Here is an 18,828-nt window from a genome sequence, read left to right on the forward strand (position 1 = left end):
GGGACGTGTAGCCCAGACAAGCCTTGTTCCCTTAATGCTCTGTAACATGTGGCCAGGACTGTAGTGGTAGTGCTGCTATCTGCTGATATGAAAGTCAGCTCATCCCTTATCCTGGTGGGTAACGTGTACATCGATTGGGGAATATGTTTCAATTGCCGTAAAAAGGAAGAAAGCAGACAGTATCCTACATAGTTACAAGAAATCAGCTGTCTCTGGAGGCTCTGTGCTTTGCAGTCTGAGAGCTGTGTTCATCACAAATGTCTTTTTAGGTCTCCTGTGGGTGAGTTTTTGTTGGCTGGAGGAAGGACAAAGACCTGGCTGGTTGGTAATAAGCTGGTGACTATCACTACAAGTGTTGGAACAGGGACAAGGTCCTTGCTTGGCTTAGACTCTGGAGAGTTCCAAAGCAGCACAGAATCAAGGTAACTTTTGCTCCCATTTCTAGAAACTTCCACCTAACAAAGTCACTTTAAAAGGCCACCATTATTACTGTGCTTTTTTTTTCCCCAAGGTTTTTCTCTTACCACAAGAGGACTGTTTTATTTGTCCAACGTGACACGATCCTCTCTCAATACCACCAGTATCTTTTTTCTTTTTTCACAGCTCAGACCCTGTTTTGCAAGTGAGACAAACTAAAGAAGCTCCAGCAAAACTGGAATCTCAAGCTGGGCAGCAGGTTTGCAGAAGCTCTCGCAACAGAGTCAGATCCATGTCTGGTAAATTCCTATCCTGGAGTCTTACTACCATTGCTGGGTCTGTTACAGGTTTAAATGTCCTAGCGCCTGCTGAAGAGACCTGTGTCTAAACTGAGTTGAGAATCTGGACCTGTCCGCTACTTAATGGTGGGCAGGTAGCAGCAGCTGTTGGTCTCAGTGGTGCTGGTGCTCCTCCTGCTTGCCTTTCCTTGCAGGAAAGCTTTGACAGTTGGGTAAGTGGTGAGCACTTGCAGTGAGAACCACCTATATCTACCTGACCACGTGGTTTATAAGAAATACATGCAAGGTAAAGCTCTCTTAGGTTCTCAATACTATGCACACAGATGCAAAAATCTCAAAAGATTTACTATTTCTCTGATATTTTATTATTTACTTAACTAGTAAATAATTACTGTAAATATTTTTAATATCAACTAAACATTTTTCCCTTCTGTGTTGTGCTTGTCTTGCTAGGTGGTCATGCCTTACGTGTTGGTGCCTTAGACAGCTCAGCCTCCCACTTCCCTGGTGGTTCGGCTTCCCAAGGGACACAGAGTCCTCCTGCTCCTCCATCTCGATCAGAGAAGTCTAATCCTGCTCCACAGACTCCTCTGCAAAAAGAAAAAGCAAACTTAGCTGCGTATGTCCCTCTGCTGACACAGGGCTGGGCAGAAATCCTAGTGCGCAGACCGACAGGTATTTTTACCTGGGTGTGGAGTGAACTCTTCTTGAGTTGCCAAGTTGCATCTGCTGTTAGGGAAGGATTAATGACATGCTGAAGGTCAAAATTCTTGAATACTGCAGTACATTAACTGGGAATTGTCTTTTTCAGCTGGAAGTTGCTTCCTGAGAAAATAACTGACCTAGTATCCTTAATTAAAATACCTGAGCATTTTGAATACCTTTTGGGAATCTGCTGTGGTAATGAGTTTACTAGGGATTGTTTTTGAAGAACTTGGGATGAGGTATAGAGTAGTGGGAGCTACGTGCTGAAAATAGGAAACAACCAAGTGATCCTGCCAAATGTCAGGAGAACTGAGAACTTTCTCTGTTTGGATACTTGCAAAATCCAAAACAATGTGTGCTTTTTTCAATGTGAGTTGTAAACTTTCTGGAGTGGAAGTCCTTAATGTTCTTCCCTAATTTTCTTCACCAGGTAACACAAGCTGGCTAATGAGTCTGGAGAACCCGCTCAGTCCGTTTTCTTCAGATATTAACAATATGCCCCTGCAAGAGCTGTCTAATGCACTCATGGCTGCAGAACGTTTTAAAGAACACCGAGAAACGGCTCTATACAAGTCCCTCTCTGTCCCCTCCTCCAGCTTGGCCACTGGGACAGCTAAACCATCGCTTCTCCAACGTTCCAATACAGGTGAGAGATGTCAAGCCAGTCATGTTTCTAGCATAGCTGTCACTAGCCTGTTTCAAGTCTGTTGAAGTTACTGTAGGTGTTCCTGAAATGCAAGTTAGTGGCTTGAGGAATAACAGTAATGAGAAAGGGAATCAGTTCTTCTCTTAGTAGTTTTCAGTGAAAAATTCCTTCCCTCCTTGCTTCTGATGTTTCATCAGAAAAGTAGCTCTCTTTCTTGAATAAAAGAAAGAGAGGAGCAGTGCAGCTTCTTTGCAGGAGTAATGTGTTTCATGATAACTGTTTGCCAAATGAAAATAAAGTTATGGATATTTTCTCTTTCCCACTGACCTGAGCATGCCATGTGTGGATGGATCTTCCCATGCAGCACTTCCATTTGTCTACAGTATAACAGTTTTTTTGGGGCACTGGCAGTGCTAGGTTCCTAGGAAAACAGCCTATTACAGTCTTTGTCAGCTAGGGTCGGTTAGTTGCCACTTTTCTTACAGCCGAGATGGCAGAGTGCAAATCCCAGCAGCTGTGGATGTATTCACCTTTTAAAAAGACTGTTTAGCCTTCAGACTGGTGCAGTTGAATCACTTGAATTTTCTTTGATGGCTTTAATGTAGTGGCCAGGGTTTGTCACCGTATTGGCTCTAGTGCCTGGTGATGTTGGTGCTGGTTTATTTTGAAAAGAACTGGTAATGGTGGGATGTTACTGTTGACCAACAGCTGGAACTTGTAAAGCTGTCAGGAGTCCCAGCTCGGAGCTGTTACCAACATGTAGCTGAGGCTGTCAGCATCACTAGTGCTAGCAAAACTGACCGGTGATAGCAACAGGCAAGGCTGTTCTGAACAGGCGGCATCAATGGTATGGGTTGTTTTGGAAATCCAGTTAAAAAGAAAAAAGAAAAAAAAAATTCTTATCCGTGAAAATTCCTGTTGAGTCCTACAGATTTGCGCTATATCAGCATTAAGCGATCAGTCAGAAGAAACACTCACCTGAATGCCACTCCTGTGGCAGTCAGTGAGAAAATCATTTTGGTCATATTCTTAACTTCTACAGTAGCCAGCCAGCTGCAAGTGAAGTGAATGTTTTGAAGAAGTTTTGCTGTCAGACTCTCACATGCATGGTGTTCTTCCTCTTAGGAGGTTAAATCCGTGCGTCTTCATCCGTATTTCTACTCTTCAGACCCTTCTGTGCATTTAAAAATTATCTTTTGCCAAAAGTGTGTATCTCAGGAAAAGCTCAGACTGGTTTTCTGTTTGTGCTAGGACATCACTGAGGAACTTTCTGTTTCTAAAACTCACAAAGATGCATTCTTCAAAGAGAGCAGTTTGAGTCTGCATTGTTTGAATGTGTTTATGCCTCCTTATTCATGTTGAAACCTTGCACCCTTGAAGTATCCCTTTGGCATCTAGTGAGCTTATCCCAGCTTGTTCTTTCCTTTGTTTTATTTATTTATTTATTTATTATTTTTTATTTTTAAATAGATTCTTGGTTACATTTTAAACTCTGTGCTTTTTAATTTTATTTTCTTTTCATATAGTCTCTCCTTCCTTTTGATGTAGCTGCTCACTTGATTTCCCTTTGCAGTGGCCTCTTTCTCTTCCATGTACCAGTCCAGTTGTCAAGGGAAGTTGCACAGGAGCATATCCTGGGCAGGTATATTTATATATCTTTAAGGGAAAAAAAAAAAAAAAGTATTGCCATAGAAGAACACCTCTGATTCATAGAAAATGTATCCCTCATACTTCATTTTCCCCTTCCATGTCTCCTGTCTGTACCCGGTCTCATTACTCTCAACAAATGGGATCTTGACTAGCATGAAGAAGTCCAAGCCAGATGCAACATTTGCAAGTGCAGGCAATTTCTTAAAGCAACTTTTCTTTCAGCTGGGGTGGATTGTGAGTCATGAGGCACAGCATTCAATGGCCTGTCAAAATGTCTGAGTGGCTTGATTAATTATTTATTTTCAGCTTCAGTTTACAATTGGCTTTGTGTTCTGCTAAATGTGAAAGCTCCCTATTCTGAGAATAACATATAATATGCTACAGGAAAGCTACCCAGAAAGGAAGTCCCCTGCTACTCAGCCCACAGAAATCTGTCAGAATTGGACACAGAATCTGATGAAAGAAGCTGATAAATACATATTAAAAGTTTGATGTTACAATGGATGCTGGTTTACAGTTTTTTAAGAGAAAAGGTGGAAATGGGAATTAAATTCTAGCTTTTTGGAGGCCCAATATCAGTGTAAAAACTTCCTCTGCTTCAGTAAAATTTACTTTGTCATTAAATTAAGCAGAGATCAAATTGCATAGGTTGTGAGCACAGCCCCTGCATTGTTTTGATGATCTGCAGTGCTTTGTGACTTTAATTGGAGGGTTGAAATTTCCTTCTGTCTTCTTTCCTTCAGTGGAAAATTCTTTGTAGAACACCAGAGTATTCTTAACTGCTGTTTTATTTTTTGACATAGGCCTCTTAAAGCAGCACAAAGATGCTGCAGTAAAATGTTTTTCTATACTTCTCTCTGCTCAAAGTCTTCTATTCCCACCTAAAGTATAATCAGCGAGCGTTTACATTTTTAAAAATCACCAGCAATCTTGGCAGTGATGCAAGAGCTAGGGAAGCTTGGAAATGCTGGTTATATGCAGGTGTGTTCTGGCTTGGACAGCTAACCAGATCAGCACGTTGTTTTGTTTTTGTTTTGTTTTAGTTTTTTTATTTTTTTCGTTGAAAGTATGTGTGTGCAATGCTAACTCTTAATTGCTTCTTTGAAATAACTTTGGTCCTGCGAGCTGAAATCAATCCAGGAAAAGCTGCTTTAGTGATTTTTTTTTTTAATGTTTTGCTGATTTTTCTTTAGTTTTGGTGTGTGCTTTTTTTTTTTTTTTTTTTTTTTTTAATTTGGAAAACAAATCTTGGCCTTTCAGATTGGTCTTCCAGTCCCTTGTGTGCATAATGGGAAGCCTCCTGTTCTCCAGCCTTTTCCTCAGGACAAAAAGCAAGGCCAGGAGGAGCCTTTGGTCAGACTCATCCCTGTGGTCAGGGTCACAGCCTGAAGTAGACACAAGGTTAAACGCTGCAATAACTTCCTCCACCGTAGGCAGGGCTTCCAAGGAGCTTTCTTGTCAGTGTGGTTTCATTACCCATTTGTCTGATCAGATGCCACATGCAGGTTTCCCAGTATTGCTGCAGTGCATGTATTACTCCTGCTCTCTTGTCCTTTCACATGTCTAGGGCTGAATTGTTTTGCTTCTACTGAGACATACTAGGAAAACTGCCAAACTGCAAGTAAATGGCTCCTAGTAAAATTTCTTATCTCCTTCTAGGCCACTACAAGGCACCAGGAGCATTACATTTCAATACAAGAAAAACTTATTTCTTTGCATACTTGCATAGAACTGATCTCTTCACTGCCTGGATAACGATGAACTTTTAATGCTAGTCTTGTATTTTCTTACATCTCTGTAGTTCCTGTGTGTCCTCATAGCTGAGTATGGATGTACAAGGTCCCATTTTCTTCATTCTGTCCCCTGCTTGTTCATCAGTGACAATTGGAAACAACTGCACTTGTTTTGACAAACGTAGATGCAGGCCTTTGCTGTCAGGGTAAGGTGATCAGTTATTCTGTACAAAAGGGAAACCAGGAGCAAGTCTGACATGATGTGAAATCAAAGAACCAGACCACTCATTCAATATGGCCTTCCATTGAAATCCCGTAGGGAAAAGGCTGGTACTTCAGAGGAAAGGATGGGGACCTGCCAGTCTATACCTCTGTGCAGACTTCAGTTCTTCTGCATTGTGTCTTGGTAGAATCTGCGGTAGTGCTGGAGGAAGGGAGCCCATCGGAAATGGAGCTAAAGGAAACTGAGTTCCCGGCTGAGTCTCCGGAGAGTGAAGATTTTGAAACTTCGTGTTCTGAACAAGTCTTGAGTGAGGAAAGGTTTGGTAAACCCCACGAGTCTTATAGCAGGGTAAGCAGAAACAAACAGCACTTTTATGCCGTATTGCAACCCCATCTTCAGACACATGGGATAAGTTGTCTGTGCCTCTTGGCACCTTTTTTAGTTACTCACTGGTGGTACCAAAATGTGCACACAGTCATGACTGAGTTGTGTGGCTTGTGGGAGACTGCATACGGAGCAGGAGCAGTAAATACCTGTTTCGTGCAGGGCCCTCGATCTGTGTTCCTTTGTATTGGGACCAATCTACTCATCTTTCTCGGGAAGCGTCATAGGCTGCCTTAATTATTACTGTTGTCAACGTATGTTTTGTCCATTAGGAAAACTGTTTGTATTTGTTTCTTTCTCTTTAAGTCCTCCTCAACCTCTAGCCAAGAAGAAAAATCTTTGAAATCAGATGACCTGGTGGAGGGTGGTATTCCCATCGGGAGAGTCCTGCCCCCGGAGGATGGCCGAACGCTGGAGGAGCTTTCCTTCCAGCCGTCCCAGCCGCTCAGCAAGTCGAGCTCTTCCCCCGAGCTACAGACACTGCAGGAGGTTCTCAAAGATGCAAATGGCAGAGAAGTAACAAGGAGACTGAGCACAGACGTGAAATCAAAATCTCAGTCTGGGAACCTGGAAGGGGAAGGGCTGGGCGGTTGGCTGAGCAAGGGAGAGGATGCCAGAGCAGCTGGGTCAGGGGGCTTGGATGGAACTGGGCTTGCCACCTCGCCTCGCTCCCCCTCCGGGCACCGGCCCAGGGGATACACCATCTCTGACTCAGCCCCATCAAGGAGAGGGAAAAGGATCGAGAGAGATGCCTTCAGGAGCAGGACAGCAGCCTCCAATGCTGAGAAAGTACCTGGAATAAACCCAAGGTGCGTTGAGGAGCATATCTGAATCGAGAAACAGTAAGCTTGTAATTGCTGGAGCCAGGGCTGGATTTGTTCAAGTGGGTCTGCAGGCTTTGTGGGATCTACAGGACAGTAACTGATTAAAAAGAAAGATGAATTACTTGGTTTTTTTCAGGCCCTAATATAGAAATGTTAAATCCGCTGTTACTAAATTAACTTCGCAGTCTTAGGAAATAAGTATAAATAAATGGATCCCAGTTTAGGGTCCAAATGCATGTGTGACTTGAATGCAGTCACCTAGAGTTAATTTTGCTGTGAATAGGATGAATTGCTAGTCTTGCTGTTCAGGAAATCTAATGTGCAAAAGGAAGATGAGGGAGTATAATATATTTTTTTTTAACTTTAGACATAGGTAGTTGCTCCAGATTATGTTATGAGACAATCTTCGTCTTATGGTTAATTTTGTAAAATACAAGTGTCTGTAAAATCATCTGTCTTGCAGACTAGAAGTACCCCACATAACTGTGAGGAAGGAGCGTGTTCCTACTCCTTTGTTCTACCAGTAGATTGCCTTTTTAACTGAGGCTTTGTGCAGCTGCCACCGTTTGACATAATGATTGTTTTTTATGACAGGGGTTTATTACAAACTGCAGGTAGTCCAGGCACCCAGTGTCTCTAGAAGATGAGTAATACTCGGCTAGCATTTTAATTGCTTTTTTCTTCTTTATGTAATGTTCTTACATACAAGAGGTCAAAATGGACTGAATTTTTTATGGTAACAGGACCTGTTTTTCTCTCTCTCCCTTAGCTTTGTGTTTTTACAATTGTACCATTCCCCATTCTTTGGTGATGAAAACAACAAGCCCCTTTTGTTGCCAAATGAGGTAGGCAAGGATTTTTTTTTTAATTCTCGTAGTTAATTTTTCTAACCTTATTACTTTCCAGCTCATATGGTGTGATTTAAAGGTGGTTCTTACTGACAGTGCTACAGACGGGAAATTTTCTATACCCCATTCCCGGTGGCTCCAACATTCTGCCTGTGTATTCAACTTGAGATGTTGGGAGGTTCTGTTGGTGCTGTTGCAGAGTCCCAGCCAGAAGACAGGATGATTTGTGGGTTCTTGTTTTTTTTTGCTGGTAGTAGGAGTGAGGGATGAGAACTGAGCACTAGGTGGTATTGGCAGAACATTGCTAGACAAACCTGTCAGCCATCAGGATAATTGGGAGTGGCCAAGATGCTTTCTGTGCTTGCAGGAGAAATAAATCACAGGCTTCCTGGGGAAGTAGCGCGGGAGTGCTCATGAGCTGAGCACCACAGACCCTCTGGTGAAAGATTTTCCCTCGCTTCTAGTTCAGGTGGTGAGGCAGCAGGGAGCCTAGGTGAGATAAGGTGATGCTTTGTGTTAAAAATATTCTTCAGAGCAAGAGACATGATAATTTTTCATGCCTGGAGCTGAAGTGAATAGATGATGTAATATGTCATCAAAAGGACATCTAGCCTGTGCAGTTTGCCAGACTAATCTCATCTGAAGTAGTAAAAAAAATAATAAAAAATCTTGGTGACAGCTGCCATATAGCACAGCTCTGTACCCTGACCTGATGCACTCTGCTCTTGCAGAACAAAGTAGGGCAGCATTTAATGAGGGCACTAGTGAAGGTCAGGAATCTTTACTTACACTGTGCTGTCATAGTTTGTGTGTGGCCTGCTGCTGTCCTGGTTTATGGAGGGCAGTGAATGTTTGGAGATGTAACTTTTTAAAGATGTGACAAATGTTTTGATTGCAGACGTTTGAAAAATCAGTGCAGCTCCTGGATCAAATTCCTTCTTACGATACACACAAGATCGCAGTGCTCTACGTTGGAGAAGGCCAGGTGAGTTGTGAGCAGTTGCATTCATGATTTAATGGTTACATCTCAACAGAAGGCTGGGCTCTGCTACTCCAGCTGTGTGATCTGTACTGCTCCTGCAGTAGCCTTGCTTTTCCTTAGCTTCTTGCATTAAAAATCAGTGCCTGTGTGAATCCCTTCTGGGGAGGTAATAACCTAATCACTCATGCTGATGGAGTGCTCTTAACATTCATTGTGGGACTGCTATGTTCTTGTTTTCTAGAGCAACAATGAAATTGCTATTCTGTCGAATGAACACGGATCCTATCGCTATACAGAGTTCCTGACTGGCTTAGGGAAGCTCATTGAACTTAAAGATTGTCAGCCAGATAAAATTTACCTTGGTGGCCTGGACGTGTGTGGGGAGGATGGACAGTTTACCTACTGTTGGCACGATGACATTATGCAAGGTAAGACTTCTCCAGAAGTTAGAAGTGGAAGGTTGGTTTCTTCTTATTTTAAGACTGAGCTGCTTTCTACAAGTTTCCTTTTCCACGAGTTTAGTAAGGATGGCCTGGGGCTGTGTTCTCCCTCCATTCTCTTTCTGATGTCTCTGCAACCCAAGTAAGGGAGAGGTGCATACCTGCCTTCTTTAAGAAAAATCATACCACTTCTAAAATAATCTGTACTATGAAAGATTGATAGGGATTTGTGTAGAGGTTTGCGGAATAAGCTGCTTGGTCCTGAGCTGCTTTGAAGGCTGTTAACTGAGGACATTACGTGCATGTCAAAACTCTGCTAACGATTTCTATGAAGAGCAGCATTGAAAGCAGGAGGGTTGTTACTGTGGTCACTCTTTGAACTGCAGCATTACCCAGCTCCCACAGTACTAAGCAGTGCAGATACCAACTGGGATCCAACAAGCCATGAGGAACTTCCCAGACATTTTCATGCAGCTCTGTGAATCCCAGTCATCAGACTTTGTCCGGTTCAGTGGAGCAGCTGCATGTTACTCACCAGGGCCCCTGGTGCTCTGCAGAGCTCAGCTAGGGAAAGGCCTGGTTTAAGGTATTCAACTGGTCTTCCTCAAACCAGGTTCTGCTCACCATGCTACAGTGACGTGGAAAAAATTATCCAGAAGCACACGCCCAGTCCCCTGTTCATTTTCTACGAACAGATAGCTAACTACCCCAGCTTGATGAGAATGCTTATCCCAGCGTACATCATGTGCTGTAAACCAGACCTGTAATTCACTTTTCTAAGCGTGGTGCTAGGGAGGACCATGCAAGGCAGCACCTAAGAACTGGCAGCTGCAGAGCTTTCAGAGGCCGCCCTTTCACTGGCAAAGAGCTGCCCACTGTGCTCCATGCTCCGGGTACCACAGGAGCAATCCAGAAGGACTGGATTCAGCTGTCACAAACAGGGACAAACCTATTGAGGGAGCACAATGTATTTTTTCATTACAGTGGTGCTGGTACTACGTTGTCTTGCAGACAAATGCTGCGTATTGACCATTGCTGCTTGCAGCATTGTTTTCCTAGCTCAGCCTAAGGGTCCTTCTGTTTCCTCTTCAGCCATTTTCCACATTGCTACTCTGATGCCCACAAAGGATTTGGATAAATATCGCTGTGACAAGAAAAGGCACCTTGGGAATGATTTTGTTTCTATTGTTTACAATGATTCTGGAGAGGACTTTAAACTGGGAACAATAAAGGTACAAGATTTTACTTGCAGGCATATTATAAAACAGGCATTTGGCTGTTTGTAAAACCTTAATCTGATGTGCGTTATCTTGGTGAACAGTGTTGAGATCATGAGTGGAGTTTATTTGCCTCAAGTGGATTCGCACATGATAGTGTACAGCATTCACCAGAGTCACGTTGGATGCCAGTAAAATGTATTTGACTGTTGTATTGTTTTCCCGTTAGGGTCAGTTCAATTTTGTGCATGTTATCATAACACCGCTTGACTATGACTGTAATCTGGTGACGCTGCAGTGTCGAAAAGGTAGGAATCCCTCCAGCATTTGTTCTCAGTCTTTTCTTTATTGTTGGTGGTGCAATAATTGACATCACTTTGCAATGTTTTTGCATTCCAAAAGTAAAAGCTTCCAAGAAAAACTCTCCAAAACCAATTTGCTGCCTAGTGACATCTGTATACATCCTATTTATGTGTCTTACCCTATTTTTGACATCTTTCCACTGTGCCACTTGTATCATCTTCAAGCTTAAGATAAAGATCGCAGAGTAGAGCAGATCCCTCCAAGCACTGCTTGGGAATGCTGCGGGAGTTGGGAGGTGGAGACCCCTGCAGCTGTTGGCTGCCAGTGTCCTTCCCAGAGCTGCAGGTCCTGATCCTTGGGGTTCTATGCTGAGTTCAGCAATGCTCGTGCAGTTACCTGCAGGGGTGTTTGCTTTCCTTTTACCAAATGAGCACTTCTGGGGTATTTTTTTGTTCCACTTTAGTTCATATAATAATGAGCTCAGCAGGTTCCCCTCAAACATTTACAGAGGATTTGAGATCCTGTTGTGTTAAGTTGTGGTCTAAATTCTGTCTGTTAAAGTTGGAGCTGTAGTGTTTGATGGGAGCTTCTGAGATTCTGTGAAACAGTTCTTCAGGTTTATGTCACTTGTCCCTTTAGTTACTGGCAACTTTTGTCTTGTTCTTCTCTCTTAACTGTCTGACAAGAACTTTTCTTCTTTCTTTAAAACAAAGACATGGAGGGTCTTGTAGACACAAGTGTTGCTAAGATCATCTCTGACAAGAATCTGCCGTTCGTAGCCCGTCAGATGGCCCTGCATGCTAACGTGAGTACCCCTGCACTCCCTGAGACTTTGTCCTTCAGCTGGCTTCGTGGTCTTTCACCAGCTACCAAGGAAAGTAGCTGGTGAGTAGGGCTTGCTAAAACAAATAAGCGTTCTGCCTCAGTTATTTCTGCCAACCTTTGAGTCAGTTACTACATGAACTTACATTTCAATCACTGTCAAACAGTACTGAAATGTTCTATTAATGTTATTGGCATGGTTATGTTAATGTGCATCTGTCTTCTCTTTCCCTGCTTTTCCCCATCCTTCCCAAATTAGATGGCTTCCCAGGTTCACCATAGTCGATCAAACCCTACTGACACCTACCCATCCAAGTGGATTGCTAGGCTACGTCATATCAAGAGGCTAAGGCACCGGGTGAGTGAAGATGTCTGTTCTTGCTGTTTAGAACCGGGCTCTGCCTAACTGTGTTATTATAAATAAGGCAAATAAAATCAGCTGTCAAAACTTACTGAGTAAGAGGAATAATGTGTATATAAAGGTTAAAATCCAGCTCTTGCAGGAATGGTAAGTGGAGTGATGTAGATCTGGATTTATAAGCTTCCAACCACCTTCCCTTGTGATAAGTGCATTTGGGACCCCGATATCTGGACACAGAGCTGCCTGTACTCGGCACTGTAATAGGGATTGCAGAAAAAGCTGTACCGAGTAACCTGTCCTGCTGTGGCCAAATGGAGAGTGAAAAGAATTTCAGAGAATATGGAGCTCATCTGTTCTCATTTGACTTTCAGCTACGTGAAGAAACCCAGTACCAAACTCCTGGCCTTCCCCTGCAAATGCATTCATCTGCTCCGACAAAGCCCCCTCCCCAGATACCTCAGGATCCTCCACCAACCTACGAGACTGGTCAGAGGAAGCGGCTGATCTCCTCGGTGGATGACTTCACCGAATTTGTGTAGATCCCACTGGGTTGGTGTGTCCTGGGACAGACGAGGCAGTGAATGCGTTTCACCTGCTTGCTGACTGTGCAGCTGCCCAGACACAGAGGAGAAGGGTTTGGCAAATACAGTGTGGCTGTGCTGCTTTCTTGTGGATTCAGCACTGAACTTTATCAGGAGGTTCAAGTATGTTTCACTGTCTCAGCCTGCCACTGTTGTCTGATGAAGATACTGTGTATCCCCAGCAGATGCTCCAAGAGAGGACCAACTCCACATTTTGTTTTTATTTGGTTTGAGCTATTCCAGGGCTTCCATTTCTGATGGGAACATTCTTGCAGAACCTTTCTCTAGACTCCTTCAACACCAGTGTCTGGTGGGAGCAGACAAAGTGTGATACTCTGCACTTCATCACAGAGGTGGAAGATGGGAGAAGTGTAGGAATTTTGACCCCTCTATTGGGAATTAAATACAGAGTACTGGAAACCCAGTCACTATTTCTAAGCAACCTGGAATCTCTGCTGCTCTCCAGGTCTCGTTGACTCTTGGGACTTGAACTCTACAGAATCTGAGACTTGCTCTGCTGCCAGCTCTGGTAAAGGTTAAGCTAGACATGCTGCTTAAATTCCCAAGAACGCGTCGCCATTGTGAAAGACTCGCATCGAACCCTCCCTCAGCCCAGGAGAAATGTTTTTGCTACCAGAAGTAACACAAAGCAGGGAGGTGAGTGTCACTCAGTGAAGGAGCAGAATGACAAAGGGCTGGGGCACAAACCACTTGGGTGGAACAGTTTCACCCACTGGGGGCTGGCTGCAAGGATTTTAGCCAGAGGCCAGATGTGGTTTCTAGGTTCAGCTGCAGGATTTCTACTAATTGCAGCAGTGCTGGGGATAACTCAGCCCTCTCTGTGCACTCGGTAAAGCCCTTTTTGAAAGACTGTTGGCTTGTCCTGGTGGCATCATCTCTGAATGAGTTTTGCCTATTGCACTAACGCCTAATGCCAGGCTCTCCTGGGACCTTGGCTGTTGTAATTAACAAGCTGTCCTTTCAGTGCAAGCATGTGCAGGTGGAATGGGATTACGTAGCCCATCTTGTGGTAAGATGGTCATCAGACACTACACTACCAAACTGGGAGCCACCATCTAAGCTGGCCTATACTGTGAGTACTTTAATCTCCTGCTTTGTGAATAAATGGAAGCGTGGCTTTTTGATAAGGGGTAGCTGCAGAGCCTTTGCAATGGAGCTGAATACAAGTGCACTCAGCACATGGAACTGTGAAGTGACTGGCAAGAGGACAATGTATGAAATGCTACTAATTGATGCAGGGCTGTTTGGGAACTCTAAGTGTATGTTGTGTTTTGAGTGTTTATAAGTAAATAAGTCCTAAAGGAAATAAAGTATTTGTATGGTCAGTGGGTTCTTGCTGACCTGGGAAGACTCAAACCATGTCTGATGATAATGTCATGGGCAATTTGCCTTTGTGGTGATGGCAGATCCCTCGCTAGCAGGCTGATGTAGTTAACTACAGACCAAAGCGTCCCTAATTGGTTCACTGACGTAAGAAAGTCTCGCATATTGTGCAGGAAACCTCAATTAAAATTCTGGTCACGGACAAAAAGAACAAATGGGGTGGGTAGGAATGTCTGCCTGTTCAGGCAGCTGGACAGGCTCTGGTGAGTGCTGCTGTGCCCCTGCACCCTTCCTGATGTCTTGCTGGTAGTGGTGGGTAGGTCAGTGCCTGGCTGAGGGGCTGGAGTGAGTGCAACAAAAGTACTGGAGCCAGGTTGTAGCAGTCATCTTTTATTTGACCTTGTCATTTTTTTAAGAAACATCCCCACAGTTACAAAATACGGTATTTTTGGTTGCAGTGAAATGCTGACCAGACAGTTAAAATTGGCATATTGATCACAATCATCCGTTTAAAAAAAAAAAAGCATTTATATAGAGGTCCTTCCCTCTCCCTTTTAAACTAGTGGATAGTTTTTTTTTATTTAAGCAGCTTGATACTGTTAGATCTGTATGAGACTAAAGACAATAAATAAGAAACCATCTCTTGGTGACTACAAACACAGAAATATACATTCAGGAGTACCTGTTGGTTAGGGCTGTAAGTCAAGTTCATTGCTGCTGACAGTATAACTCCACGACTAATAACTCTGGCTGCAGCTAAGTGCATGTCTACGTAGTACCTTAGCTGTGACAGTGAAGGAACCCTGTGAGTATTGCTATAGTTTGTACAAATAAATGCTGCAATGAGAACTATGATTGCTTGAAAGCTGTCCGTGGTGCCCACTAAGCACATGGGCCCTCACTGAGGTGTCTGGCTTTTCAAGAAACACCTGTGTGGGTTCCAGAGCTGCTCTCCATACTTCAAGTTAAGGTAAGAAGTAGGGCAGTTGTCTTGGCCTGTTTCTGCTCCTCTTTGATTAGAAGAAGCACTTGGTAAGTCACGTGCATCAACTCACACTCACACACACACAAAGCAAGCTTGGTAAGGCACAGACACTTGGGACCAAGAATCCCGACGCTTCACCGGGGAGCATCCTTGTCCAACCCGCACATTTAGCTTATTGAAGGCTGTTCTGAGCACTCAGGTCCCTGCTCACTGCTGCCTCTTGCCTCCCTCTCTCCTACCTGTACTTAACTCTAGTAACAACAACAATTCAATGAACATATTCAAGCTGGGGGTCAGGGGGAAGGAGCTGAGCTCTGAACTGGTTCTTTTTTTGGGGGGGGGTGGGTGGGGCAAAGGCCTTTTGATGATGCCAGGGACCCTGAGCCTTCCAAGACCTGCTTGGTTCGTTTCACCCACCGACCAGTCCCCTGACTCACAGGCTGGCACTGACAGCCCCGTCCCTGTCCCACCCTGCGGTGGTGCTGACCACAGGTGCTGGTGGTGCAGCGAGAGCAGGCACCTGTAACCACAGGGGAAGGGGGCATGGCCCTTAGGGGTGGCTGTATCCACGCACATTATTCCACTGCAGCAGGAAGGAAATGTGCAGTCACATGTGGAGCTGAAGTTTAAAAGTGGCTGCTGGGGTGCAGTTGTGCTTAGGAGCTCTCCTGTGTGAGAACCCCCATCCCCAGCTGCTCGAGGGCTGCCATTGCCCCTCTCCCCTGGTTCTACTCAACCCCTGGCACTTCTCTGCCATCTCTTCAACCTGCCTCTTCCTTTCCCTGAGGAAAGCTTTCTGGGCACTAACAGTTTTCGCCACTCTGCACTCCACTTCCCTCTGAAATCTGCTCTTGCAACAACCTTTACGGTGACCAACCACCAACTCACTGTAAGCGCTCTTCATTCCACAGCACACCTTTTCTCCTGTCTGCAGCCTTCTGCAACATTCCACAGCCCCTGTCCTTCATAGCAACGGAGTTTTTCAAGGGCACTTTACACCAGGCCCAAAGCCTTCACAAAGAGCACCCGTGCGTCCTCCCGCAGTCACCCAGAAGGGACGGGGGCAGGCACCTGAAGCCCAGGAATGAAATCTTCACAGGTAGCTAACAGCACGGTAGAAAGTGCTCGGAGCTGGAGGGGGAGACTCACCACCGGTGTGCTTACCAATGGAAGCATCCAAGAAGACCCCTGCATCTGCCTGCTCCCAGAGGTCTCCTCCCTGGGCTGGGCACTCCCAGTGCCCAGGAAGGATGCTTCCAGGAGCAGCAGCGGCAAGACACACTGTCCCCTGCGGCAGCGTTCGTGCTGCCGAAGGCTTCCCTTCCGTTACACCTCCAAAGGAGGGAGCAGATTCAGGAAAATCACCTAGTGCACTGCGGGATCTCCACCACGCCCTGCTCCACCTGCAGGGACTGGCCCTGAGCCAGCCCGGCCCAAACCTCGAGAGCACACGCACCACATGCACACAGACACCTAATACTTTATATACATGGGACATTCCCAGAAAGAAGCACTTAATACATCCTTTAAATAACTCTGACAATAGTATTCTGTCTCCTATCTACATGTTTCAAACACGTTACCGATGCTATGAAAATATAGCAAACATACAAAAATATATACATTTAAAAAAAAAAAACAAAAACCAACATATAAATTACTTACAATATACATAACGTGAAATGGCGAGGACGAAGTGAACGCAGGCCCTGGCAAGGCTTCAGCTGCTGCAGGGGTCGTGGTGCTCGCTGCCCCTGCACCAGGGGTGCTCGCTGCCCCAGCCCCAGCCCTGCAAGCACAGGCACAGCCCCAGCGTGCTGCGAGTCACCGAGCGGGGCTGCGGGCACTCTGCCTCCTTCTGGCCCCGACAAAAGCTCTGTTAGAGCCCCCTCCAAATGCAGTCGGGCTTCTCCCCGCGAAGAGCCCAGGAGGTAACGCTGTGGCCAGCTCGGGCTGGGGTGGGGGCTGCGTTCAGTTTATCCTCACTTGCTCATTTCAGTTTACGATTTAAACAACAACAACAAAAAATACTGCTTTTGTGATATATTATCCCGTTCTTGTTAGATCGCATGTGTCATTGTTAGCTGAGGAAAGCATTGTTTAAAGTGCTGGGCAGTACATAGGAACAAGTAAACCAAAAAAATACATATACTTACGTCAATACATTCCTTGGGTTAGAAGAGCCAAGCAGCCAGCAGCACGCTCACCCCTGGGCCGCCGCGCGGGGGGCGAGCGCTGGTGGGCGGCGGGGTGGGGTGGGGGGGTCCGCAGCGAAGCCAGCACGTTGGCAACCCCCTGCTCAGCGCTGACTGAAAGCGGCCCGGGGTGTCCGGCCCCTTTGGGTCGAACCGCTGCTCCTTACCCCTCCGAGCCTGGCTGGGCAGCAGGGCTGGCAGCTCGCCGCTTGCAATGTCCTTTGCTTTAAATATTGGATCTCTTTAAATACAAATAATACCAATTTCTGGAGGATAAAAGTAGCCAATACTGGAAATTAACTGATCTGGGTGTAGATATCATTTATCTATATCTATATATATTTATGCTTAAAAAAAAAAGGTTAAATATCTTCTTGAAACCTGTAGCTTTCCTCCACAGTGCGTCTGGTCAGCAAAATCCAAGACTCAGTTCAAACCCTCAAGGCCAGGGGCTCCCCTCTCCCCCTTCCACCTGGCACAGCCAGCAAGGAAGGGGAGGTGAGCCTCGTACCAGTCACCCTATGCTGGGCCCCAGTAAAGTGTCCTCGTCACAGTCGCCCTAGGCGGTCTGCTTGGAGATGGGGCCGTTTAATGAAAGAGACAACTTTTTAATACTGCCCTACTGTAATCGATTTTTTTCTGCACGCTGACCGTAACCAGTGCCGTCTTCCCTGGCTGTCCACGAGGAAAGGCTCAGCCTTTTCCAATGAACCCTTGACGCTGGCAGCCACCCGTGAGGACGCCAGCACGCCCGACCCGCGAGGCCAGGAGCGTGGAGGACGGAGGCTGCGCCAGCCCCGTCGCCGGCAGCGGCCCCGCGCGCCCCGCCAGGCACAGCCGGCACGGCGCTGCGCTCAGAAGCGGCAGCTCCCGAGGCTCCAGGTGAGCGCGGCGGGCACAGCCCGCCTCCGCAAACCCCTTCCAAGGCTCGCTCTGCCCTCCCGCAGCACGGCTACTTGACTGTCGGGTGGACCCTGTTCTTGGCCCGGAGAGGCCGCTTCTTCTTCACGGCCGGAGCCAGCGCGGCGTGCGCCTTGTGCGGGGGCAGCAGGGAAGCCGCCGCGCTGACGCCTCTGCTGGCGCGAAGGAGCCGGCTGGGCACCGAACCCCTGCTGCCCGGCGGGGCGGTGGGGGAGTGGGGGGACAGCGGGGCGTCCCGCGGGGGCTGCAGGTCCACGTCAGAGGAGATTTCGGGCGAGGGTCCCTGCTCTGCGCTGCCCGCACAGTACCTGCTGAGGACGTCCTCCGCCCCCTGCGCGTGCCTCTTCCTGCAGCGGCGGCTCTGGGAGCCCTCCAGCTGGTGCTCGATGCGGTACACGTCCTCCGTCACTTGGTTGACCCGGTCAAACTGGGCTAGCAGCATCTCGAAGAGGGAAAGGAGCCGCTGGATGTCAGCGTCCACCTCCAGGCTGTCGCGGGCGCTCAGCACGAGGCTCAGCCCGTCCAGCTGGCTGGAGGAGGTGGAGGCCCTGGAGCTGTCAGAGGCGGCGCTGGGCGTGGGGCCCCGAAAGGACTTGGAATCGCTGGAGTCTCGGGATGGCAGCGGTTCCATCCCTTCAAACCTCACCTTGTGGCGGAACTGGTAGAGAAAGGGGTGGGGGAAAGAGGGGAGACGGAATTATTTCAGGAGCTGGCAAGTGGGAATGCTGTGGTACAGCGCACCCCAGCGACCTGGGGATGGATCCCAAAGAAAAATCACCTGGAACAACGGGTCTGAGACCTGGCAGCCAAGGCCACTACAGTGCCCCATCACTAAGCCAGCCCTTGGGCCTCTAGGATCTGCCCCTGCTCCATCCCTCCCCACCAGGGGGGCTGGGGGACCTGACTGTGAGCAGTGGTGGGAAGCAGCTGGAGGCAAAGCGGGGCTGA

General features: G+C 46.6%; 2 protein-coding genes across 8 annotated transcripts in view; one reads left to right on the top strand and one right to left on the bottom strand.

The window, feature by feature from the left end:
* Positions 1-13,809, top strand: part of TSC2 (TSC complex subunit 2) — a 33,444-nt gene extending 19,635 nt beyond the window's left edge. For 4 of the 7 annotated variants that reach the window (XM_040574783.1, XM_040574782.1, XM_040574785.1 and 1 more), the window contains 15 exons: positions 270-422; positions 604-716; positions 1,170-1,391; positions 1,852-2,067; positions 3,641-3,709; positions 5,861-6,021; positions 6,364-6,866; positions 7,651-7,726; positions 8,628-8,714; positions 8,953-9,139; positions 10,244-10,383; positions 10,598-10,676; positions 11,385-11,476; positions 11,753-11,851; positions 12,226-13,809. In XM_040574783.1, the coding sequence (XP_040430717.1) occupies positions 270-422; positions 604-716; positions 1,170-1,391; positions 1,852-2,067; positions 3,641-3,709; positions 5,861-6,021; positions 6,364-6,866; positions 7,651-7,726; positions 8,628-8,714; positions 8,953-9,139; positions 10,244-10,383; positions 10,598-10,676; positions 11,385-11,476; positions 11,753-11,851; positions 12,226-12,393 (2,365 nt within the window). In that variant the 3' untranslated portion in view covers positions 12,394-13,809. The remainder of the gene's footprint in view (positions 1-269; positions 423-603; positions 717-1,169; positions 1,392-1,851; positions 2,068-3,640; positions 3,710-5,860; positions 6,022-6,363; positions 6,867-7,650; positions 7,727-8,627; positions 8,715-8,952; positions 9,140-10,243; positions 10,384-10,597; positions 10,677-11,384; positions 11,477-11,752; positions 11,852-12,225) is intronic. The other 3 variants (XM_040574786.1, XM_040574787.1, XM_040574789.1) reach the window with 1 other exon arrangement.
* Positions 13,810-15,103: 1,294 nt separating this feature from the next.
* PKD1 (polycystin 1, transient receptor potential channel interacting) overlaps positions 15,104-18,828 on the bottom strand; it is an 87,849-nt gene continuing 84,124 nt past the window's right edge. Inside the window, exon 46 of the mRNA XM_040574781.1 lies at positions 15,104-18,538. Coding sequence (XP_040430715.1) covers positions 17,912-18,538 — 627 coding nt within the window. The 3' untranslated portion in view covers positions 15,104-17,911. The remainder of the gene's footprint in view (positions 18,539-18,828) is intronic.

The sequence above is a fragment of the Cygnus olor genome, chromosome 15 (genome assembly GCF_009769625.2).
Source record: "Cygnus olor isolate bCygOlo1 chromosome 15, bCygOlo1.pri.v2, whole genome shotgun sequence".
Lineage (NCBI taxonomy): Eukaryota > Metazoa > Chordata > Aves > Anseriformes > Anatidae > Cygnus > Cygnus olor.